At 28.0% G+C, this 26,454-nt stretch overlaps 3 protein-coding genes and 2 long non-coding RNA genes across 8 annotated transcripts; 2 read left to right on the forward strand and 3 right to left on the reverse strand.

The window, feature by feature from the left end:
* Positions 1 to 32: 32 nt before the first annotated feature.
* LOC103578220 (F-box/LRR-repeat protein 4) lies at positions 33 to 3,301 on the reverse strand. The gene is made up of 7 exons (XM_008559224.3): positions 2,748 to 3,301; positions 2,286 to 2,379; positions 1,751 to 2,210; positions 1,465 to 1,693; positions 1,028 to 1,388; positions 435 to 762; positions 33 to 375 (listed from the first exon to the last, which is right to left on the reverse strand). Exons 1-7 carry the CDS (start codon positions 2,979 to 2,981, stop codon positions 33 to 35), a joined length of 2,049 nt encoding a protein of 682 aa, XP_008557446.1. The 5' UTR covers positions 2,982 to 3,301.
* Positions 3,302 to 3,950: 649 nt separating this feature from the next.
* On the forward strand, positions 3,951 to 8,889 carry LOC103578219 (myeloid leukemia factor). Of its 4 annotated transcripts, none has more exons than XR_008404185.1 (7): positions 3,951 to 4,223; positions 4,464 to 4,668; positions 5,015 to 5,294; positions 5,368 to 5,536; positions 6,552 to 6,629; positions 7,618 to 7,699; positions 7,912 to 8,003. XR_008404185.1 is itself a non-coding variant. In XM_014444263.2 (6 exons), exons 1-6 carry the CDS (start codon positions 4,171 to 4,173, stop codon positions 8,060 to 8,062), a joined length of 936 nt encoding a protein of 311 aa, XP_014299749.1. In that variant the 5' UTR covers positions 3,952 to 4,170; the 3' UTR covers positions 8,063 to 8,813. The 4 variants fall into 4 exon arrangements, 2 of the variants coding, with proteins under 2 accessions (XP_014299749.1, XP_008557444.1); XR_008404186.1 differs by having other exon boundaries at positions 7,618 to 7,695; XM_014444263.2 differs by lacking the exon at positions 7,618 to 7,699 and having other exon boundaries at positions 3,952 to 4,223; positions 7,912 to 8,813.
* A 121-nt stretch (positions 8,890 to 9,010) lies between these two features.
* LOC103578228 (uncharacterized) lies at positions 9,011 to 10,777 on the reverse strand (the record flags this gene model as incomplete). The annotated part of the gene is made up of 4 exons (XM_008559231.3): positions 9,011 to 9,534; positions 9,643 to 10,191; positions 10,273 to 10,462; positions 10,560 to 10,777. Coding segments are annotated over 4 exons (1,137 nt in total), but the record flags the coding sequence as incomplete, so codon positions are not given.
* A 1,514-nt stretch (positions 10,778 to 12,291) lies between these two features.
* LOC128668605 (uncharacterized) lies at positions 12,292 to 13,501 on the forward strand. Its single transcript, XR_008404249.1, has 3 exons — positions 12,292 to 12,627; positions 12,928 to 12,995; positions 13,099 to 13,501. It is a non-coding gene; the product is annotated as an uncharacterized LOC128668605 (long non-coding RNA).
* A 2,973-nt stretch (positions 13,502 to 16,474) lies between these two features.
* LOC128668587 (uncharacterized) lies at positions 16,475 to 24,996 on the reverse strand. Its single transcript, XR_008404221.1, has 3 exons — positions 24,604 to 24,996; positions 17,229 to 17,420; positions 16,475 to 17,148 (listed from the first exon to the last, which is right to left on the reverse strand). It is a non-coding gene; the product is annotated as an uncharacterized LOC128668587 (long non-coding RNA).
* Between the last annotated feature and the right edge of the window lie 1,458 nt (positions 24,997 to 26,454).

Below are 26,454 nucleotides of genomic sequence, written 5' to 3' on the forward strand. Positions count from 1 at the left end.
AAAATAATAAATTTACAACGTGGAGTAAAAAATTAATTACGCGGAATATCACGACAACTGACTTGGAAGCTGCGTTTTATTGAAACGTGGGGATAAAGTTGCCGCCACTCCTGGACTTTAGTATCACTGATGGCGTCGCAGAAGCTCAGGTCCATCATGCGGAGCTGGGGGCAGCACAGCAAGAAGCGTAAGCAAATATCGGAAGTGAGCGACCGAGCACCCAGGATGTCCAGCTGCTGGAGACGCTGGCACAGGAGCAGAGGTTCGATGTCTCGGTCAGTCAGGCCTCTTAGCGCTGAGAGAAATACTTTTTCCAAAGATGTGCAGCATGTTAGAAAAGTGCGCAGAGAATCACCAGGAGCTCCCATTCCCCCGCTAAAAAAATATTAATTAGAATACAAACTGTCAGTATATTTTTTACAAAGCCCACTTACCACCACCCGAAATCGACTTCCCGTAGCTTTGTACAACGGGTAAGTGCGCGTACGCCTATCGGAGTAAGGGTTTGTACTTTCCAGCAATCAATACTCTCTAAATAATTGCACGAGTTGGATAATTCCAGAGCGACCTCGTCCATGTTCAAGCGGTCATTAACTCCAGCTAAATTTAAATGACGTAATTGAGTATTATTTTTTAATATCGAACACAACTCCCCGGTTTCTATTGACGTTCTGTACAGCTCCAGTCGCTCTAGATTTTGTAATTTATTTAAATTACCGAATCCTTGGGTTGTAACTGATGTACAATTCCGTAAACATAATTCTAAATTTTAAAATTTATTCATTAGTTAGGTTAATTATTAATTAAGATCATTTTCAAACAGTCTCCCCCCTTTTTTTTTAAATTTCTGATGAATTTCAAGTCTATCAATTAATTTAAAAAAAAAAAAAAATTATATACAATTGACATCAATTAGGAGTTAAACGAAATTCGATTAAAATTTTAATATGATTAGGAAAGTTATCATTGAAAATTTAAAAAAAAAATGGAGGTACTGTCTAAGAATATTCTAAAATTTTTTTTTTACCTTTTAAATTTTTACAGACGTGAGAAATTTCACTGACAACATGATCGTTAACAAAACGACAGCAATTAAGTCTCAAGTGGGTCAATAAACTGCCGCATGAATTTAAAAATTCAATGAAATTGTGCGACGTTATTGAGTCGTAGTTGCCGCACCACGACAGATCAAGCCGCTGTAAATATTTACATCGCGGTGTGATAAAATTAAGTGCGCTCGTGTCAATACAATTCCAGTATGGCTTGAGATTTAAACTTGTATAAAGCAATGAGTCCCGCGCAATTACATTGAAATATTTATTCACCCGACAAATTCGGCACAATGATTTCAAGTCCAAATTTTTTAGTATTTTTAGTACCGTCTCATCCTGAAATAAATAAATAACATTTAATTTTCAGTAAAAAAAATATTGTCAGATTAAAAATTAAAATTTAAAAATATACCGGAAGTACAGAAAAATTTCCACAAACATCAGAACTATTAGAATTAAAATTATCAGCATGGACGGATAGAGATTGGGAAGAGACATTGATGTCTTTAATTAATTTTGGAAAATCTTCTTGTAAAAATTGTTGCAAACTATTGAAAGCTTCTTCAATTGGCGGTATGCAGTGACAATTTAATCCTAATTTCGATAACAATGTACCTTTTGGTAACTTATCAATTATTTTACTGTAAAACAAACAGCCAATTAATAAAATATTTAATTAATTATTTAAAAATGACTACCTTTTGTATAAAACGCAATGCTTATGAAGAGTATTTTTAAGTTTCAATAAATCACAGTGCGCTTTCGTATGATCCGGTGTCAAATTGCACAAGTCCTCATTACTGCTACTGCAATTACCGCCTAATTGTTTCAACAAGGCACTGAGATTACGGTTTTTGAAACCGACATGCGGGAGAATGAGCTCAGTGGTACCGATCAGCAGCACGGCGTCCAGTTCCGTGTAGTAGTCCAGCAGCGAGTGGTTGAACTCCAGTCTCAATATTTTCGTTTTGAAATTACAGAGTTTTAGCGCCGGGGAAAATATCCGCGGCTTGGGCGACACCTTCTGCGGCAACCCGCTCCACAGCAGCAGCCACTGACCGTACGAATCTCGCGCCCATATTTTTATGACACTTCCAGGATTGTAAGTCTCGTAAATCGACACCCTGATTGGGTAGACTTCTTTATGATACTCGATATCTTTAATAATAAAAGAGAGAAAAATAAAACAATTAATGGCACAATCTTAATTATAATTACGATATTGTTACGTACCAATATAGTCATGACTATCAATAGGCTCATTATTCTGGGGCATAAAATCAATCAATCGTGATGGTGCTTCTTCCCACCAGTTTCCATAAGTCCTCTGTTTGTAATTAATTTATTAATTATTATTTTAATTACCATTGATTATTTATCTTATTATTAAATGGGGCAAATACACTGAGGAAAAAACTTTCCTTTGAAAATAAAAATTTATTATGATACTGATTAACCAACGTCTAATGATTTTTTGATTTTTTTTTTTTTTTTTTAATAAATTATAGAAAAAAATTTTTTGAAAAAATTGCACATGTAGTTTATTAAATTCTCTACATGTGCATATTTTTAGTTTTTGCTTCTTTGTATTCAATTTTTTTAAAAACAAAATTCAAAAATTTTAAAAAATTATTGTCATCTACACGCGCTCATTTTTAAATTTATAAATTTAAAATAATAATAATAATAATTTACCATAACAAAAGCTTGCGGATAATCACCATAGTCAGGAAATTTACTTGGATTACCAGCAATATTATAAGCTGTATATGAAATACTTATGTTACTACCATACTGCGAACTGAAATCTCTGACATCTTTCACGTATTGTTCAACAAATGTGACAGTTTCTTCTTTGCAACCATTTCTGTTATTATTTTCCTTGATAATCGGTACCAATTCTATTCTAGTTTCGTCACAAGACACCATGTCATTAAAAAATTTATAATAAATATTATTTTCACAGCCAGCGAACAATTAAACTGATTTTTATTTATAAATAAATTTTTGAGTTTAAGGTTAACGTTAGTCGTCAGTTATTGTTAACATTTTTAATTTAAATAAATTATTTTGTAAGAGTTGTTGCTGTTTGTTGACAGAATTAAATGTCACTGGCCTGGATGAGTATTTCTGATATTGTTCACTTTGACAAGTAGCGTTGCTGTTTTTTTTTTACTCTGGATTATCATTATTATTATCGCTTTAGATTCACTCGAAACACTCCTCGGTCAGGCCTCTGCTGGAAAATTTACAAACAAAAGCTTACCTGGACACCACCATCGCTAAAAAAAGTAACTAAGAATTTAATCACTTTAATTTGAATTTGACAGTAATTTGACAATTGAAATTATCAAAATTTGCTGTCAATTTTACAGCAAAACTTATAAAGAAAATTTGCTGTTAATTTTTTTCAATTTTCTTAATTGTCATTTTAGCTGAAAATTGACAGTAATTTGATATTTAAATTTGCTGTCAATTTGACAGCAAAAGTTGTAAAGAAAATTTGCTGTTTTTTGCTAAATTTAGAGGTAACTTTTTACTTAAAAAAAAAAAATCGTTCATGTTCATTCCGAGGGTAAGAAAATTCATGTATAAAAATGTCTGCAATTTGATGGTAAAAATACTTAACAACTTCAAGTCAAATTAACAGCAAATTGCTACAAAAATTTTCCTGAAAATTGATGACAAATTTTTTCTAAACTTTTGAATTGAATTTGCATTGTAATTCGGGTAGTAAATTGACGTCAAATTCTAGAGTAAGTTGTATACAAATTGACGTCAAAAACAGAAAACTCGGAAGTTGACGGAAAATTAAAGGAAACTTTTAGTAAATTGTGCTGGGATGTTATTAGGAGTTTTTCTCCCACTACTTGGCAATTAATTTTCACTAACGCGCATGCGCAGTAATGACGAGTCAATTGTAGAAAATATACCTATAATGTATAATAGTAATCCAGAAATTTCGAGAATAAATCTTCGTAACCTTTGTAAATTGTGAAAGCTGACCATTGATAAATTGTCATCCAACGTTTCTAATTCTCACTAAAAACATTTAGTTAATTATCAGTTAAACTAATTATCAATTAATTACTTTTTAAAAGTGTTATAAAAAGTTAAAATGTCTCTCTTTGGATCGCTGATGGGTGATATTGAAGACGACCCAATTTTCGGGTAAATATTTATAATTAAAATATGTATTAATATAATATATCTATATATAATTTTCATTACATAAGTCATTTATTTATTCCGCCAATTAAATTTGTTTAAATTAATTTTACAAACCATCAATTGTTTAGTCTCGCTATCGCAGCAAAATGGAGTCGGATTTTTTTTATATATTTTATTTTTATTAAAACAATTCATTGATCATTTTTTTTTGTTCACTTGAATTTAAAAAAAAATCATTAGGTCACACATGCAATCGATGAATAGCATGATGAACTTCTTCAGCAATCCCTTTGGCATGATGACACCAGCCCTTATGGGCCCAGGCCAGGACATGATGAACCAGCGCCGTCATCCTGCTGCTCCTGCTAGAAACATTCATAACCAGATGATGCCATTCGGGTTTCCAATGCCGCCGATGAATATGAATGCTATGTTTTCTAATTTTGTAAGTATTATTTTTATATATAACAAATATATATATATCTATATATTTTAGCGCTCGCTTTGATGCGCAGTAGAAATTTTTTGTCCAACTTGACAATTCATATTTAAAATAATAAATTAAATTTTATAAAAAATCAGCTGATAAATTTTTTACCAGGACCCAGATGTCATTTCCCTGAAAAATTAAAAATTTTTAAATTTTAGTCAAAAAAGACGAAAAATATCTGACTGATTTTTATAAATAATTTAACCCGCGTAATTTAAAATTAAAATTTGCCTGGAACAAAAATTTAAAACTAAAAGTAAAATTTAAAAAATAATTTATTAAATGCACAATTTACTTTTAGGATAATATGGCCGGAAGTAATTGCATGACATCAACATCAATAATGACCTACACAAACGGTCCCGATGGCCGTCCCCAAGTGTACCAAGCTTCTAAATCAATGCGCGCTGGTCCAGGTGGAGTAAAGGAGACCAAAGAATCCGTTTTCGACTCACGCTCAGGCACCAAGAAGATGGCCATCGGCCACCACATTGGCGAGAGAGCTCACATTATTGAAAAAAAGAAGGATCTTCGCAACGGTGATGAAGAAGAGCATCAGGAATTTATAAATCTTGAAGACGGTACATATTTTATCTGCTTTATATATATACAATTAATAAATATCAGTATTAATTTTATGTATTTTCAAAACAGATGAAGCAGATAAGTTTAATCAGGAATGGGAGCAACGTATCCGTAGCCATGGACGCGGAAGTCGCAACGATGCTCAAGCAGCTATTGATTACTCACCCCATCACCGAAGACATCATCATCATCATCGTGGTGGTGGTGGACAATTGGCACTCACTGACGGTACAACAAGGTTCGTTGAAACAAATTTATAAACCTCTTAGTCGCATTTTCAATTTTTTTTTGTTTATTTTGCATCCAATTATTTAAAATATACATATATGTATATTTATGTGCGCACGATTCCTGTATTAATTATTCTTTAACGTACTTACCATATAGCAATTTTACCCAAGTCATCACCAGTACACTAGTTGTCTATGTCTTTATATAACTATGGATCTTGCTGCAGACACTGGTACAGAATTTTGAATTTCAAGTCTTGTAAAAGACGGAAAAAATTTTCTGTTGTGTTCTAGAAGAATATTGAAGGTCTTGCTCGAGGTGTATTGATACAGTGAATCACTTGCAGACACTGACGCATTTCCTGCAGTAGATCTGCTCAAGAAGTCTCATTCTGGTGCAAGATTAGCCCAAGTCACTGCACCTTGAGTAAGACATCTTCAATGTTTTTTTGTACAATAACATGTGCAAGTCCTGCAACAATCTTGTGACAGATTGATAGCAATATGAAGACGTAGACACCTAGAGGTCTTCTGCGAACACTTTTATAAAAGTAGTCCAGGACTAAAAGTCTCGTGTACGTCATCCTGGGCGTCTTTGTAGTTTCTATTAAAAGATTCTTGTAATCGTGTCTTGACCAGTGACTTGCGACAGAAATTGTTATATGGGATTATTGTTATATTAAATATTCGTACTGATATGTTATGTATATATATTTAATTTAGCAAACGTAGAGCACGTAATGCAAGAAATAGACGATCGTAATGGGATAATTATTGGAGGAAATAGACTTGAAGATTATTTATTATAAAACTGCTCTCTGTAACTTGAACTTTACTATGATTATTATTATTTTTTTTTTTTTAAATAAATTTAATTGTAATAGTGAAAGCTGGAAGTAGTTGTTTTTTAATTATAATTAGATTTATTTTGTTTATTTATTTGAAATGAATTATTTTACTGGTAGTTTATTGGTTTTTATTTTTATTTATTTCTATGGGCTGGTTGTTGGGTTGTTTGTGTAGACAAAATGAACGATCTAGAGTACCAAGTACAAGACGAAGTATACGATCATTAACAAGCAATAGTAGAAATAAAGTCAGGTAAGATGTTTATTAAAAAAAAAAGTTTTATTTTTTATTCATTTATAAAAAAGTTAATTAGGAGCAATTCCAATTTAATGATTTTGCTGTTGAAAAAAATTTTAATTGTTTGTTAGGGTCGAGACCAATAGCGGGACAGTTATGGGAGTTTTTGAATTAAAATTTTTTTAAATCATGACAAATTTTCACAAAAACAAAATAATAATTGTAATACTTTTTTTTTGGCAATTTATCAAAAAAAAATTATTGTCCCGCTATTGGTCTCAGTACTCAGAGTTTTTGTAACAGATTTAAATTTGCAACTAATGAACCTTTTTATAAATATAAAAAAATCACCCTCTAAATATTTAATGTACCTGCTTACACTAATTAATTACAAGAGGAAGTTAGTCTGAAAAAAAAAAAAAAAAAAAAAGATCATATTTTTATGATTTTTTTTTTTTTTTTTCAGAGTAAATTCTTTAATAATATTTTCAAAATTTGTGACACTACTCAGCAGTATTCCAAAAATATTCTGATAAATTTTCATTAATAAATATTGAAAAATAAGCCAGTGGTAGTGGGGAGACACGAGCCACCTCAAAAAATATAATGGAAACTTTTTTTTTGAGGTGGCTCGTCTCTCCCCACTATCACTGGTTTATTTTTCAATGAAAATTTATCAGAATATTTTTGAAATGCTGTTTAATAATGTCACAAATTTTGAGAATTTTAATAAAGAATTTACTCTGAAAAAAAAATTTCCAAAACTTCCTCTTTATTTTTCAAACCAGCTTCCCCCTTAACGCATGCGCTTGTTACCTAACAATTAGCTCGTTTATTTGTTAATGCATAAGTAAAAAAACTAAATTTATATTTTATGTCAATCCATTAATATTTTTCTATCTTCAATTGAATTTTAAAACTCGGTAATAAATAATGAATTCTTTTTTTTTTTTTTTGACAAAAAAATAAAATTAGTGGAATATCTTGATTTTGTGTATTGCAGGTACTCCCAAAAGTATTAAAAATATATTTAAATGTGAACGAGGGTGGTGACGTTTTAATTTAAAAAAAAAAATACAACGTAAGTAAGTAACGTTGTACGAAAAATATTTAAATAAATATATGTTCACATACATTTTGTGTGTTTTGTATTTTTAAAAAATCCATAAAATCATCGGCATGTAAATTCAGATTTTAAAATTTCATTTTTATCACCATTTTATTTAACATTAATGTATTTTTAAATGTTATATTTTTTTTGCTCGATTTTTTAATTATAATTTTTTTTTTATTTTAGTGATAGTCAAGTTGATGATAAAACTGAGTCTGATGATAAACCAAAAGCTGCTGAGACTTCAGGAAGACGAAAACATGAAGATGATAATGAAGAGGATGAAGATAATGATAATAATAAGAAAAAACGACACTTGTCTTCTAGCGATGATTAATTACTGAGCAATAAATTACAACTTGCGTCTATTATTAATAATAATAATAATTAATCACTATTAATATTTAATTATTCTAGTTAAATAGACGTAAATTGTCAACTCAGATCTTCAAAATTATAAAACTCAACTATTGATATTCCAATTTTTTTTTTCAATCATGAGTATTAATATATATATATGTACATATATACATATATATATATATATATATAATAGTAATTCTTCATTATATATCTTCCAATTTTTTTAATTTCTTAAAAAAATTTAATTAATTAATTTGCAAATACATATTTTTTTTTAGTTAATTAATTTAAAAAAAATTAATGATCCTGAAATTAGAAGACAATTCGAAATTTGATTTTTTTTTCAACAAATCAATGGAAAAAACAATATACACATGCAGAAAATTAAAAAAACTACAAGTGTAATTTTTTTTAACTTATCGATTTTGAAAAAAATTCAAAATTTATACGTCGGCTAATTTCAGTATCATATATCTACTGATATATTGATGTGCTCATATATGATATGTATAAATAAGTATGACTACATAAAATTTATATTTTTTCAGTCATAAATATTTATATAATTTACATATATGATATCTGATTTTTTTTTAGCGACCATTTAAAATACGATTTTTTTTACGTTATGTTAAAATTTATAATAAATAAAATAATTAATTAAAAAAATAACATTTGGGAGAATTATCGCAGTGTTTAAAATAATTAATTAATTTGATAATTTAAATTACAAGGTTGTAATAAATATATATTTATTATAGATTATTTATAAAATATTTTCTGCGATATCTCCCTGATTATAAAATAATAATTAATTAATTAATTTCAAAATAAAAATATAAACGTCACACTCTCGGTAATTTCATGTATTAATTTAAAATTATGGACTTAAATAAATATAACAATAGACATATTTTCATTTTTATGGCCATTTTATTGAAAGCAAAACTAAATTACAATTTAGATAATTATAATAATTAAAAAAAAACAATAAACAGATTAATTGAAACCTGTACCGTCACCACAAATAAAAATTTATCATTAATTGTCCGTCGATGTAATGAAATAGTTTAAAAATTATAAGTCTAATAAAGTATTATAGTAATTAGTAATAATAATAATAATAATAATAATAATAATAATAATTAATAATATGAATCATCCCATGAATAAAAATAAAGAAAAAAACTGTATGAGGAAAGCAAGCAAAATTAATATGTAAGTAAATAATTTCCTACACCACAGTGGTTGTGTGTATGGCTTTTGTTAATTGTCTTCAGCAAGGCTATTTATTTTGGTATTTATCGCCAGTGTTTGTGCTATAAATCCAGTGTCATTAACAACCATCGCAAGTGCTGACAGTAAGCTCTTTAATTCCTGACGCGACATGCCCAATTGTGTTGCACATTCTGATATTATTGCCCATTCTTCGTCGTTTGGTACTATCTAAAAATTAAATCAATTCATTTATTTTTTTTTTTTTCAATAAACTATTTATCCAAAAATTCGCGAATGATCCTGGCAGTAAAAAGCGACGGAGTAAAAAAAAATTACCTTAGATGAAGTATAAAATTTATTGAAGGGCATCTTGACTCGATTCTTGCCGTTGTTGGTTTGATAAAAAATAGTAAAAGTCTGGACGTCATCAGTTTTAAGTGGAAAATATAAACCAGCAGTCAAGTGTCCCTTAGTATCCCTAGCAAGTAAACTACGAAAATTGTATACCAAATTACGACGCTCAGTAACGTCGATGGCAGTTAAATATGGCCTTGCTACATAAATAAGAGCAACTTGTGTACTCTCCAAGGCACCTGGGCGTGTTTCTCTGTCGTACCACTCAACGTAGTCCGTATCTTGCTCGCACAGAGAATAATTGTACTCTTTTTTACAATGTTTTTCGTCCGACTGTGTAAACCAGCCAGTATGCGGGTACATTTTGTCCCCCATGACGGTTATAACCCGGGCGACGTGGTAACCCGGGTCCAGTAATAGTACTCCTCGACGTCCATTTATTATTATTTTTAGGCAAACAAGTACGTGTTCCTTCTCCCCACTGTCAGCAGCTGGTGGTCCTCCCACGTACCCTTCGATGTCTCCAATAGTCTAAAGACAAATATAGAAATAAATACATAAATAACTCAGTCTCAATAATTTGATGAGTAATCGATAATTACAAATACCAACCTCTTCACATGATACCAAATAAAGGCCATTAGCAATACCAGGAAATCTTTTGTCCAGTTTACTTAAACGATTCAACAATTCAAAACCAAGACCCACACACGTGTGATGCTTGTGAGTTATCAGCGGTTGATATTTATGGTAGAAACGGTCTACCGTTGATTCATTACTTTCTTTGAAGTCCTTGTAGAACCTGTAATAAAAAATTTAATTAATAACCGATGATTCAAACTTTTAATTGAGGGGAGAGACCCAGCATTTGATCAGAGAACTAGAAGTGATTTTTTTACCTTAGGAAGTTACCGATAGTGTCATATCGGTGATCGTTTAGCAGTCGCTGGGTTTCCAGCTCAACACTGCCTGCTAGTTCCTCATATTGTTCGACAGTATCGACGGTCAAGGGAGCTGATTCATAATGGGCCCAGACTGGCAGGGGTAGAGGGACACCCCTGATCCGGGGGCCACGAGCTTGTCCTTGTGGTTGACACCATATTTCTGTCGATTCGAGTCAACTTGGCCATTCGCAACCCCATCGGCCAACTGTTGGCAAATATCCATGCTCATCCCTGCAGCTGCTTATTGGCTCCACAGGGCTCTCACCGTGTTTTAAACTCTTCTCTCGCTCTGTTTTTTAAAAAATCATTACTTATTACATGACAATATTTTTTTAAATTACAATACTCCAGTTAACTGACGTCTATTACTTTTTATGAGTTTCAATGTAACATACGTCAGATAAATTTACAATTATAAATAATTTTAAAAAAGTTTTTAATTGTCTACAAATCAGGGTCACAAAAAATTGTTTATCAAAAATTTGAAAAATTCCCGCCCGTATTTAAAAATTAAAAAATTTTAATTTAAAAAAAAAAATTATAAAATTATGAATGAACTAAAAAAAAATCAATTACAGCCACGTGCCTCGGACGACATTTTGTTGACAATTTCATGCGTCATGACATAAAATTACTATCGTTAAAATACTAAGAATACGATCTATAAAAAATTAATCACCCTCTTCATCTATACCACGAACAATAAAACAATATATATATATATATATATATATATATATATATATATATAAATATATCTATGTATATACATATATATCAGCTGACGCACAATCTTATCCACTCCCCGAAAATTTCAAGGCTACCATTATCAGGGTTACCGAAATCACGCGACCGAAGCCCTAAAAAAAAAAATTCAAATCTCTCCCTCATCCTCGCGTGCATATTATTTTATCCATAAATATATATATACGTAAATTTAAAAACTAAAATGAAATGAATTCCTTAGCAAGTGAAAGGTAGCAAGTAGGTCGAGTCGGCTGTTTCGACATATTTAAGATAAATAACGGAGCTCGAAAAATATTTACATCGATAAAGTATGTTCCCACTATTCGACCTGATATAAAAATAATAATATACAAATAAATGAAAGCAATATGTTTTGTTATATTTATAATAATAACATAAATAATATATATATATACATACCCATACAATGAGCGGACAAAGCAAAAAATAAACTTCCTTTGTTGAACTAGTATGTAGCGTTCACGTGTCCGAAGTTCGATTAGAACTGAGACAGAGGCGTTACATGCGCAAATATATATACCTTTACATGACGCGTCGGTTATTTCCCTTTTCGAGCATGCGCGTTGTCATATATTGTTATTATTATCATCAACATACTTTCACACACCTCTATACATATATATAAGACAAATACTTGATGTGTATGTATATGATATATGTATCATGTAACGGTTTGACTGACAAGTAATTTTTCAACTTTACTTCAACTACATATTTTATTGCATTACATAGTTACATATATGTACAAATATATCATTACATATATTTACTTTGTCTAGGAAATTTCCAATATTTTATTTTCTTATTTTTCTTTATTACTCAATATTATTATTTAAAAAAAAGAAAAATGTTAAACTTCAACCACATATTTTATTGGATTACATAAATACATATATAAAAATATATAATTACATATATGTCTAGGAATTTTCCAATAATTATTATGATTAATCCTGAAGTCAGCAGACAATTAAAAATTTTTGAATTTTTTTTCTAGAGACAAAAAAAAAAAACTAAAAATATGCTCATGTGGAAAATTTAAAAAACTACAGGTGAAAAAAGAATCTAAAAATTTTTTATGCTAAACATATTTATATTATTGAAAAAAAACTTGACGTAGACAAATTCTCAGCGATAACATGTGCGTCATATATATTAATATATATGATATGATAAAGTATAACAGCAAGGATATTTTTTTACACCCACATATTTTGAATAATTTATTATTTTTTAAAAATCATAAACAAGGAAGGTAACAATCGATTTTATTAATTTTTTGTACTATACAATGATTTTTTTTTTTAAATAATTGCTACGAAGAAACATAAGTTTGTTTCAAGAATAACAAACAGTTTATTCACGGAAATCTTTGTTATTTCAGAAATTATATCAGAGAAATAAATGGAAATTCTTAAAAAAACAATTAATTTTTATTCAATATTTTGTTTTTTCAAGGACATTTTAAAATATCACTGAAAAAATAAATCAGTCTTAAAATGTCAAATTAAAAAATATATTATAAAAATTAATTATTCATATATTTATTTTGTAGACTATTTTTTTCATGGGAAAGGCAGACGTCTGATGAGTAATTTTATTTACGTCACTACAGGGTTCAATGTATGTAAGAATTTTTTTTGGAATCAACCTTTTAAAAATCGTGTTTTATAAAATTTAAAATTTATCAGTCATAACATTAATACATATATTTATTTGTTTACAGCACAATTAAATAAAAACGATAATGAGTAACGAGATTAATTGCAGTGTGAATGTTTTTCAAGGTTTTTTTTTAACATTGTTGGAATTTAAAATGATTATAATATCACATTGATACTTTTACTTGATACTAGTTTACTCTGCATATATACATATATTTAAATTTAAATAAATGAAATTAAAATTTTTATCTTGTAGTAATTTAGGTCATTAATAATTAATGGATTACAAAATATGTTATTAATTAAATTATTGATTTTAATTATATATCAATATTACTAAAAATTTTTTAATCATGCAACACTACAGCTGATTGATATAAATATTGATTTATTGATCAATGTATAGAAATATTATTATAATTATTATTATTTGAATAATAAACAAGTCTGTTTTATTGGCGGGGATTTGAAATTATTGCGCAATATGTTTATGAAGATTTTTTTATCTTGATGATTCACAGTAATTTAAGATATTGATTATTTTTGTGGTTTTGTAAGATATATATATATATATGTATATATTTTTTTTAACTGCGTACAAGATCTGAAAAATAAAATAATAAAAATTATTGTTATTGAATTAAATAACTAATTATAAAAATTTTGAATGAGTGTGAAAGTAGCAGACAGAAACAAATTTAAAATTATTAATAAATGGAGTAAATAATTAATAAAATTGAATTGTTAAAAAACTGCGCGTTTAAAAATTTTGAAATTAATAAGTTTTTTATAAATATTATTTTTTAATTATTTATAATTTTAAATTTATCTGATGTCTGCTACACTCATAATTTTAGACATACTTTTAAATCAATGACCCTCGGGTCATGTATATACAGTATGTTTACTTGCTCCTAATCCAGATTTGACCGAGATTGATACTTAAAAGCAAGACCTTTAACATCAAGATTGCTTGAAAAAAAACCCAGGTCCATATATATATTTTTTTTTATTAAATTATTAGAATGTGAATGATTTTGCGAATTTACCAGAACCGGGGCTTCAAAGCAATTTAAAAAATGACAAGTTTTATTTCAAACTGGATAAAAGTCTAGTGATTACTTGGAAAATTGAACTCTTAGTGATTCTTTAGTTTTTACTTTTAAAATCTTTAAAATATACTGAAATTGTTGTGATTTTTTTTTAAAGTTTATTGTGGATAACAAAAGTTTCTTTGCGCAAATTATCCGTCCTAGCGGACCCAAATTACGATAAATTACCATAGTTTACTGCAAAATACCGTAATTTACTGCAAATTTGCTAAATTTTACGACAATATGAAATCAATTAGGGCAGCCTATGGCACTTTACAGTAAAATCCTGGAATATTATCTAAAATGCCGCAGCGTTGCCACAAATTCATGGCGAATTGCTGCATATTGACCGTAAATTCACTGAAAAAAATAATCTACGAGACACGGGACTACGGCCCGTACATACATATGTATATATATATTTAAAATAATTCATTAATTACATATTTTTTGTGTTTTTATTTCTATTGGTGTGTTCGGACCCACCACTCCAGGGTAATTTGACGCTTTTTTCGCACATGAAATCAACATTAATTTATATCAATTAATGATCGATTTGTAATACTAAGATTTGTTTCACTTAAATTTCACTTTAATCAATGCACTGATAATTATTACATTTTTTTAAAAATTGGTAATTCACTTTTTTCTACTAATTAAATTTAATCATGAATTTAAATTTTCCCGGGTATATTGCACGCGCCCAGTGCGCCGGTCTTGCACGCAAGGTTACCAATTACGTTTACCCAAATTGACTTATAGCTAAAATGACTATGAGTGGTAGTGACACCTAGCGGAAATGAAGAAAAGTAAATGGAACATGAGCCGAAATTTCAAATAGGAAAGGAATTCGAAATGCGCATGCGCGATTATTTAAAATTACAAAGCAGGTGTCTAATTAAAAGTTCTTTGCATATATTAATCTAAATTTTGTTATATTTATTTGTAGCTATTATTTTTCTTTTACTTACCTGTATTTACGTGTGTAACTTATTCATCATAATTAAATTTACTTTCGTTTTTTAAAAAACGCTTATTACTATTTATAAAATTAAATATTTAATTAAAGATAAAGAAATGGTTTTTAAAAAACAAAAAAAAATGTAATTAGTAGCAATTGAAATAAAAATTTATTATTAACAAAACCAAGTGACTGAGGACAGATTTTTAACATACATACACTCCTAAATAAGTAGACATGTACAACGTTGTCAATGCGCATGCGCGAACATTTAAAAATTTAAGAAATTTATTGATGATAATTTGTTCTCTTTTTTTTATTTATTACGATTAAATATATGTATGTATATATTATTGAGATATATTTATTTATATATATATACATTAATGAATAAAATATTATATTTAAAATAAAGGAAAAGTATTTTCTTATTTAAACCAGAATTACTCAATATAAAAGAATTTTAATTAATTAATATAAAAAAAAACTACTAAAAACAATATTCTATTGCTCATGCGCAAATATTTAAAAAAATACAAAAATTTCTCGGAAGGCATTCGGTAGAGATTTTTCATTTCTTTTTATACTATATATTTATAATTTAATTAGTATGAATATTAATATTTGCTTCTTTACTATAATATTCATTTTCTGTACGACAAACATCGTTCAGGAAATAAATACTTTTGTAAAGAAGAAGATGAAAAATATAAATAATATTGAAGAAAAAAGAGAAAATTATAGCATATATTTTTCTTGATTTTCCATAATTTTTTTTTTGTTTATTTGATTGCATTAATGTTTATAATTTTTTTTACTTACCTGTATTTATAAGAATTCTTCTGGTTCGTTTTAATTATATGGATTTTTCACTTTCTTATAAATATACTTAATTCTATTTATAATCTAAATATTTAATTAAAAATAAAGGGAAGGTTATTTTTTTCATTCATAAATGCTCGATTAAAAATAATGAATATTAAAATTTATTATTTAAAAAAAAAAAAAAAGCGGCTGAGGACCGACTTCCTATACTGTGCGCATTCACCTACAATTGTATTTGTTTAGAAATACAATTGTACTGGTCTAAGCTATTTTCTTTTGGAAGAAAGAAAATAGCCCGTTTGGGAAACCTCGACACCGATAAAATACTCCGATAAAAATTCGATAGACCCGGAATCTATCGGTTTAAATCGGAGGTTTTTACCAGTGAAAAAACCCGACCAACACAGTGATCACTCGATTGGTGACCAAAAAAAAGCTAAATAAAAAATACAAATACAAAATAATATACATTACATAATTGACAAAGTAAATACATAAACAAAAAATAGAAATACAAAATATTATACAATACATAATTAACAAAATAAATATATAAAAAAACATACAGAATAAAATTTTATAAATAAAATTTCTTAAAATTAAGACTTAATAATAATAATAATAATATCCGGGCACGGATATCTCAATAAATAAAATCACATTCATTCATCATACACTTAAATTTATAGTAAATTATATTCATACAGACTTAAAAGTAAAAGGGAATGGGAATAAAAAGAGGTAAAATTAAATTAAATAAAAGCAAATCAAACCATGCAGTCAAACCCAAATACGAAAAAACACACTTAAAATTAAAGGGAGGTGGGAAAAAAGGATAAAATTAAATTAAATATAAATAAACCAAACCATGCGATCAGACCCGAATAAAATAAAAAAAAAACAAGCAAGCACATGCTAAGCAATAAAAACATGCCACTCATACTCATTCTTATAAAATAAAAATATAAATTAAATTCTTAAATTATAAATCACTCTTATAGCATCCATCGCACTCATACCTGAACAAAATAATTATTTAAAACTATTTACAATTACACTAAACTTAACTAAATAAATATAAAAAATACAAATTAATAATAAATAATAAAAATAAATAATTAAATTAATTAAATAAATAATTGGTCTTCTTCTTGGTCCTGGTCCTCCTTCTCCTGGTCTCGGTATTCCTTGGCACCCATGGATATCCTCATTCTCGTTGACTGGATCTGAAACTAAAATATATATCCCAATAGATTAAATACAGGGATACATATTAATGAAAAAAATAAAAGATTTGAAAATAAATATCCACCAGAAAAAAAAATTAAAGCAGCGGTGTGTCCTTGGCTCGGCAACACCTTGTCCTCAATGTTTAGCAACATCACTGTCCAAAAAATTATTCTGGTCCTTATAGGCCAGTCATGTCATTAGATTCCATTAGACTCTAGATTAGACACGTCATCAAAGATATAGGAAAAAAATCATCCAAATCATATACCTAAACCTGAAATAAAAAAATTGAAAAGAAAAAAAAAAGAAATTAATCGCCCAATAACGTCAATAAGGTAAGGATTAAGTAAGTCCCCGGAATCTTGAAAAATATGCTAAAAAAAATAAGAAAATAATTATACGCCTAAACCTGAACAAAAAAATAATTTATAAAATTTAAACAATTCATGACGAGGTTCCGTAACCTTGAGAAATCTATTTGAAAAAATCATATTTCTAAACCTAAAAAAAATTCCTAAAAAACAAAAGAAGAAAGATAAAAAATCAACTAATCGGAAAGGGGTTCGCGTATCTAGTTTTTTTTTTTTTTTTTTTTTCTAAATAATAATTAAAATGCTATCAAAACTGAACCATATGTATGCATTAGGCCACCAGCTAATCAATAAATCGAATCCCCGTATTGATCGCACACAAAAGTCACTATAAAATCATACCGTTATGATATCATCAATAAAACCATTGCAGTCAATATTAATATCAATTGTGCAATGTGACCTGCCAGGGCCAATTACACTATCATTATAGAATGATAATGGTATTGATATTAATTATGACAGAAACAATAATATTGATAATACCGATAACAATATGATATTTATAGATTTTCTTCGCGTATGCGACCAATGAGGATCGAAATCGATCAAACCGGAGGGTTATGCGTACCAGTCCAGAAGATCAGCATAGATTAAAAATTGAAATTTAAAAAATTATGAAGTAACTTGACTAATTGCAATAAACTAATTCATTGAAAAAAAACGTGACTCTAAAATCAATGACTCTACTTTTGCAAAAATGACTCTAATCAAAGTGTCTCTACTTTCAAAAAACTACTGACTCTACTTCTTAAAAATTGACGTTAAATTAAATGACTCTACTTTTTTAAAAATGACGTTAAATTAAATGACTCTACTTTTATAAAAAATGACGCGAATTAAATGACGATAAAAAAAAGGTGGGGATAAATGAGCATTTACAATAAAATACTTAAAAGAAGTTGAAAATAAAAAAAAAACTCTAAACAAAGTGTCTCTACTTTCAAAAAACTACTGACTCTACTTCTTAAAAATTGACGTTAAATTAAATGACTCTACTTTTTTAAAAATGACGTTAAATTAAATGACTCTACTTTTATAAAAAATGACGCGAATTAAATGACGATAAAAAAAAGGTGGGGATAAATGAGCATTTACAATAAAATACTTAAAAGAAGTTGAAAATAAAAAAAAAACTCTAAACAAAGTGTCTCTACTTTCAAAAAACTACTGACTCTACTTCTTAAAAATTGACGTTAAATTAAATGACTCTACTTTTTTAAAAATGACGTTAAATTAAATGACTCTACTTTTATAAAAAATGACGCGAATTAAATGACGATAAAAAAAAGGTGGGGATAAATGAGCATTTACAATAAAATACTTAAAAAAAGTTGAAAATAAAAAAAAAACTCTAAAAAAAGTGGCTCTACTTTCAAAAAACTACTGACTCTACTTCTAATAAATTGACGTTAAATTAAATGACTCTACTTTTTTAAAAATGACGTTAAATTAAATGACTCTACTTTTATAAAAAATGACGCGAATTAAATGACGATAAAAAAAAGGTGGGGATAAATGAGCATTTACAATAAAATACTTAAAAGAAGTTGAAAATAAAAAAAAAACTCTAAACAAAGTGTCTCTACTTTCAAAAAACTACTGACTCTACTTCTTAAAAATTGACGTTAAATTAAATGACTCTACTTTTTTAAAAATGACGTTAAATTAAATGACTCTACTTTTATAAAAAATGACGCGAATTAAATGACGATAAAAAAAAGGTGGGGATAAATGAGCATTTACAATAAAATACTTAAAAAAAGTTGAAAATAAAAAAAAAACTCTAAAAAAAGTGGCTCTACTTTCAAAAAACTACTGACTCTACTTCTAATAAATTGACGTTAAATTAAATGACTCTACTTTTTTAAAAATGACGTTAAATTAAATGACTCTACTTTTATAAAAAATGACGCGAATTAAATGACGATAAAAAAAAGGTGGGGATAAATGAGCATTTACAATGAAATACTTAAAAGAAGTTGAAAATAAAAAAAAAACTCTAAACAAAGTGTCTCTACTTTCAAAAAACTACTGACTCTACTTCTTAAAAATTGACGTTAAATTAAATGACTCTACTTTTTTAAAAATGACGCGAATTAAATGACGATAAAAAAATTAAAAATAAATGAGCATTTACAATAAAATACTTAAAAGAGGTTGAAAATAAAAAAAAAAAAACTCTAAACAAAGTGGCTCTACTTTCAAAAAACTACTAACTCTACTTCTATCAAATTGACGTTAAATTAAATGACTCTACTTTTATAAAAAATGACGCGAGTTAAACGATGATAAAAAAAAGGTGGGGATAAATGAGCATTTACATGAAATTGATTAATTGTAATGGAAACCCCTTTTGATCATATACAAAAGTCACTATAAAATCACATCGTTATGATATCATCAATAAAACCATTGCAGTCAATATTAATATCAATTGTGCAATGTGACCTGCCAGGGCCAATTACACTATCATTATAGAATGATAATGGTATTGATATTAATTATGACAGAAACAATAATATTGATAATACCGATAACAATATGATATTTATAGATTTTCTTCGCGTATACGACCAATGAGGATCGAAATCGATTAAAAATTAAAATTGGAAAAATTATCGCGTAACCTGACAAAATGCCAGGTCTCTATTATTCGGGAAGACGAAAACTGACTCTACTACTGCAAAAATTACTCTAATAAAATATTTAAAAAAAAAAAAATGACTCTACTTTTTTAAAAATGACGCGAATTAAATGACGATAAAAAAATTAAAAATAAATGAGCATTTACAATAAAATACTTAAATGAAGTTAAAAATAAAAAAAAAACTCTAAACAAAGTGTCTCTACTTTCAAAAAACTACTGACTCTATTTCTAAAAAATTGACGTTAAATTAAATGACTCTACTTTTTTAAAAATGACGCGAATTAAATGACGATAAAAAAATTAGGAGTAAATGAGCATTTACATTAAATTAATTAATTAAAGTTAAAAATTCAAAAAACTGGCTCTAATTCAAGTGACTCTACTCTCAGAAAAATACTGATTCTACTTTTATGAAAATTGACGCTAAATTTTATGACTCGACTGTTTAAAAAATAACGCGAATTAAGTAAGGATAAAAAATCTTAAACGTAAATAAGCAGTTGAATAAAATTAATTCATTTAAATAAAAGCTATTGAAAACTGACGCTACTCAAAATGACGCTAATTCTGTAAAAATGACTCTAATGTAAGTGACCGTAAAAAAATGACTTTAATTTGAATTTCTCTAGATTTATGAAATTGAAGTTAATAAAAAAAAATTATTGGGGTGCGAATATATGTGTGATAAAAAAAAAAAAAGTGTAGGTGTGTTTTCTGTCGAAGAATAATAAAAACTACATAATATATTGCCATCAAAACTGAACCGTATGCGTAGCATTAGGCCACCAGCCAATCGATAAATCGAATCCCCGTTTTGATCGCACACAAAAGTCACTATAAAATCACATCGTTACGATATCATCAATAAAACCATTGCAGTCAATATTAATATCAATTGTGCAATGTGACCTGCTAGGGCCACTTACACTATCACTATCTCACTCATAAAGTGGTAATGATATTGTTATTAATTATGACAACAACAATAATAATGATAACACCAGTAACAACATGATAATGATAGATTTTCTTATAGCATGCGACCAATAAGGACCGACATCGATCGAACCGGAGGGTTATGCGTACCAGCCCAGAAGATCAGGATATATATTATAAAAAAAAACTAACAATTAAAGAACGCGACAGCCTGACCTAGTGCCAAGGCTCTTTTATTTACGCGGAAATACTATTTGAATTAAATTAATTAAAAAAAAAAAAAAACCCGATTTTTACAGTGACTCTAATCAAATTAATACTACATGCAAGCAGTGCTAACGAGTAAACTAAATAATCTACGGCTAATTGACACCTGATTGAGTGCCAGTTGTATTTTTTAATTTAAATCTACATTTAATGAATTTAAGAAAAAAAATTGGGGTGTAGATTGGTGTGTGGAGAAAAGTCGCCGTAAGCGAGGTTGTGAGTAACCTCGACTACACGGCGACGTGTGGGGTGAGACTCGATTTCATTAAAGATGAACAGAGTCTCAGAAGGTGGTGTGTAAGTGGGAGTGTAAGAGAGAAAGAAAAAAAAGAGTTGAAGCTAAAGAAAACCCAAAGCAAAATTGATTCTAATTTAAAAACCCCTGGACCAGTAACTTAAATATCTAAAAAAACCGTGACTCTAATACTCGAATTAAAAAAAAAAAAAAAAAGGGTAAAGTGTGTGATGAATGAAAGAGTAAATGAGTGGTGGAGTTACCACTCATTCAGAAGAAAGAGGTGGGATGACTCTAATTTAAAAAAAAAACCCGAATTATTTAATTAATCTACTACCCCGATCAGTCTAGTGACATCAAAACCCCAGTCCTATAATATTCCCCTCCTATAATAACTAACTTATTAACTAACGCAGCAAAAATGACTCTAATTAACTAATTAATTGAAAAATAAAAAATATACACCGCTCTACAGACACTTAAACACTTAAAAAAGAAAAGATTTGATCAGAAAAAATTTTTAATGAATTGAGACCGGCACCCAAATCGCACCCGGGTACTCAAAGGGTGGGACAGAATAATTCATTAAAAATTAAAACTGATCAGGGAAAATTTCTTTTTTCAGCTTTTTATACATTAAAAAAGAAAAAAAATAAATTTTTTTTAATTTTTAATGCATAAAAAAATATTTTATATACGCTGTTATGGTTGGCCACCCATAACAACGTAACAATATTTTTCGCCTTTAAGATCTATAGAGCGGTTCAGACTCTAATTCGCGTGAATTTAATTCTAAATAAATTATAAGAACCAAATGTCCTTATAATCCCTAACACCCATAAACCCCCCCTCCAGCTAAATCACTAGACCAATATCCCATTTCGCGGACAAAACCCAACGCGAATTAATTATTTAAAAAAAAAAAGGGTAAGAGTGGTGGTATAGAAAGAGAAAGAGATGAGTTAGGGAAGGGTTGGTTGACTCTAAAATTAAACGCGTGATTCTACTGAGAGAATACTCTCAACAAAAAACCTATTACTGGTCCACTAATTAATCTAATTACCCCCATTGAAAAATTAAAAACTAAGCAAAAAATAGAAGAGATAGAGAGAGAGAGAGTTGGGTACGCAAAGTGCGTGTGTATGTGTGTGAGATGGGTAAAAAAAAGTTGTGTTGAAATTATCAACAGCAGAAGGCTATTGATAACAAATCAATCTACACCCCAATGTTAAATAAAGAATAAAAATATTATAGTTATTCAATTTATAAGAAATGAAAAAAAAAAAAAAGTTTACTCGGTTAGTACTGCTTGTGATTCTAATGACTCTAATTTAAATGAATTATAATAAAAAAAAAAAAAAAAAAAAAAAAAAAGTTGGCGCTAAATGTGTAAAAATCTAACTTTAATAAAATGTAGGTGACTCTAATTTTAAAAAGCTAATGTGTATTTTTATGTATGTATTCACACCCCAATAATAAATATATTAATTAAATTATTAAATGATTTCGCGAATGTTATTGATTCTACTGATTAATACGTAAAATTAACGTGAAAGACTCGACTTTTATTTAAAAAAACTGAATTTAATGCAAATGACTCGACTTTTAATTTTAAAAAACTGATTTAATTATGAATGACTCGACGTTAATTTAAAAAAAACTAAATTTTAAACAAATGACTCGACTTTTATTTAAAAAAACTGAATTTAATGCAAATGCTCAACTTGAATCTAAAAAAACATAATTATTACAAATGACGCGATTTTAATTGTAAAAAAACTAAATTTAATGCAAATGACTCGAATTTTATTTAAAGAAACTGATTTAATTACGAATGACTCGACGTTAATTAAAAAAAAACTAAATTTTAAGCAAATGACTCGACTTTTATTCAATAAAACTAAATTTCATGTAAATGCTCGGTTTCAATCTGAAGTAAACTAAATTTAATGCAAATGACTCGAATTTTATTTAAAGAAACTGATTTAATTACGAATGACTCGACGTTAATTAAAAAAAACTAAATTTTAAGCAAATGACTCGACTTTTATTCAATAAAACTAAATTTCATGTAAATGCTCGGTTTCAATCTGAAGTAAACTAAATTTAATGCAAATGACTCGAATTTTATTTAAAGAAACTGATTTAATTACGAATGACTCGACGTTAATTAAAAAAAACTAAATTTTAAGAAAATGACTCGACTTTTATTCAATAAAACTAAATTTCATGTAAATGCTCGGTTTCAATCTGAAGTAAACTAAATTTAATGCAAATGACTCGAATTTTATTTAAAGAAACTGATTTAATTACGAATGACTCGACGTTAATTAAAAAAAACTAAATTTTAAGCAAATGACTCGACTTTTATTCAATAAAACTAAATTTCATGTAAATGCTCGGTTTCAATCTGAAGTAAACTAAATTTAATGCAAATGACTCGAATTTTATTTAAAGAAACTGATTTAATTACGAATGACTCGACGTTAATTAAAAAAAACTAAATTTTAAGAAAATGACTCGACTTTTATTCAATAAAACTAAATTTCATGTAAATGCTCGGTTTCAATCTGAAGTAAACTAAATTTAATGCAAATGACTCGAATTTTATTTAAAGAAACTGATTTAATTACGAATGACTCGACGTTAATTAAAAAAAACTAAATTTTAAGAAAATGACTCGACTTTTATTCAATAAAACTAAATTTCATGTAAATGCTCGGTTTCAATCTGAAGTAAACTAAATTTAATGCAAATGACTCGAATTTTATTTAAAGAAACTGATTTAATTACGAATGACTCGACGTTAATTAAAAAAAACTAAATTTAATTTAAATGACTCGACTTATCACGACAGGAATGAATTTAATTAAAAAAAAAAAAAAAAAAAAAAAAAAGATACGGAACCGGAGATAAAAATTAAAAAGTGAAATAAAATAAATAGATAATAATGGAGAAGAGAAAAGAGAGTGACAGATAGTGAAAAACAATAACAAACCTCAACAGGGAAATAACTTTATTTCCCTGCCGAACGATGCCAGATGATCAACTGGTAGGTTGACAACTAGCAGCTCCTTGAGGTAGGTCAGTGTTCTTCAGTCTCGTCCTTCCTTCCAGTCAAGGCGTCAGAAAGAATTTTTCATCGTTGAAATCCATTGGAAATCTATTTAAAAAATATCACTTTTTAATTAAAAAAAAATACTGTTGATTTTTGTATTTTATTATTTAGACGAAAAAATTATAAAAAAAAAAATATGATTTCAACTTGCGAAAACGCCAGTTGAAAAAAAAAAAATTTAATTTTAAAACTACTAGTAATGACTTTAAGAAAAAAAAAAAAATCAACAGTATTTTTTCAAATAGTTGGACACACCGACTACGATGACTACACATCGGATGTCGGGTGCCAACTGACCCTTTTGCCCCTTGACCTGAGCCCTCTCACTTCATCCCCTCTTTCCCCCTCTCACTACTCACCCTGCGCAGTAGACGATTTTACAGTATGAACTTTTTTTCTGCGCAGGTAGAAGGAGATCTCCCCGAACTACCCCCCTATCGCTGCCTACGTGACCTGACCCTCTTCCCCCGTCCCCGCAACCCCCTTGTCCAAAAAAAGCTGATGCAACAATTTTTAAAATGAAATAATTTTATTAATTTTAATAAAATCTTTATGTTTTTTACATTAAAATGCATTGATTTTTATAAATCAATATTAATACAACCCCATTCACTCAAATTCAAATGATTATCATGAATGCAAACACCTTTAAAAGGTGATTAAAAAGTTAAAACTATCAGAAAATGCGCTTCATTTATTATTAAATATAATTATTATGCATCTAGATATTTTATACATATAATAAAATAACTTGCGATCAAGTCTCGAGTCTTATTTCAATCAAAATCTTTTTTTTTTTTGTTAATTAAAATAAAGTTATTTGCATTACTTTTATTTTCTATCAACTAAATTTTTAATTTAAAAAATCTTCCGCGAGAATATGCCGCGCGTCTCTCAGTGCGCATGCGATCTTAATTGTAAACTCACCCAAAAAATCAGTCGTTTCTTGAAGAAAACCGCTGTCATAAGTTATAAAGTTAATTATTAATTCTTAATTATAAATTTCTGAGGGTTTATTTAATGAAATTATTCGTGTGTCAATCAAATTGCTTGTAAAGACATTAAAATAAGATTCGGATAAACATCAGTAGCCACAGTGCTGTCAACAATCTAACCTAATGTTGTTTGTCCACAATAATTAATTTAATTAATTAAAAATATCACAGAAAGTAAGTAATAATTTAACATTCAACTGATTTAAAATATATTTTTTATTTTTCTTCAATATACTCGAGTTACAGTCATTTTTTCTTTTATTAATTACATACAAATTACAATATTTATCTACTGTCTTTCTTCATCTTAATGAGTGAAAAAATATTTTATACTTTTATATTTAAATAATTAAAATACATAAATTTATTACTCGCTACTAAATATTTAATAATATTAATCTTTATTTCAGATCTGCAAGCAAAAAATAATAAATCACGAGATCAATGCATATTTTTTTTAAGTAGATGTCCTTTTATACTTTGCCCACCAAATCAAAGGGATTTTTTCACTAAGAGACACAACAATAGTCATTTCATCAACACAACAAAAAAGATGTACAAAGTCATTGCTAAATTATCAATTTATAATTTATATATTTTAATATAAACAATACCGTTGATAAGTAGAATTATTATTGAATTCTTTATTATTATTATTATCCATGTATATTATAAATGTCTAGTCGCATTTTATTGTTTGTTAGTCTTGTTCAATAACGATTTAAAAGAAAACAAA

The sequence above is a fragment of the Microplitis demolitor genome, chromosome 9 (assembly GCF_026212275.2).
Source record: "Microplitis demolitor isolate Queensland-Clemson2020A chromosome 9, iyMicDemo2.1a, whole genome shotgun sequence".
NCBI classification, from domain to species: domain Eukaryota; kingdom Metazoa; phylum Arthropoda; class Insecta; order Hymenoptera; family Braconidae; genus Microplitis; species Microplitis demolitor.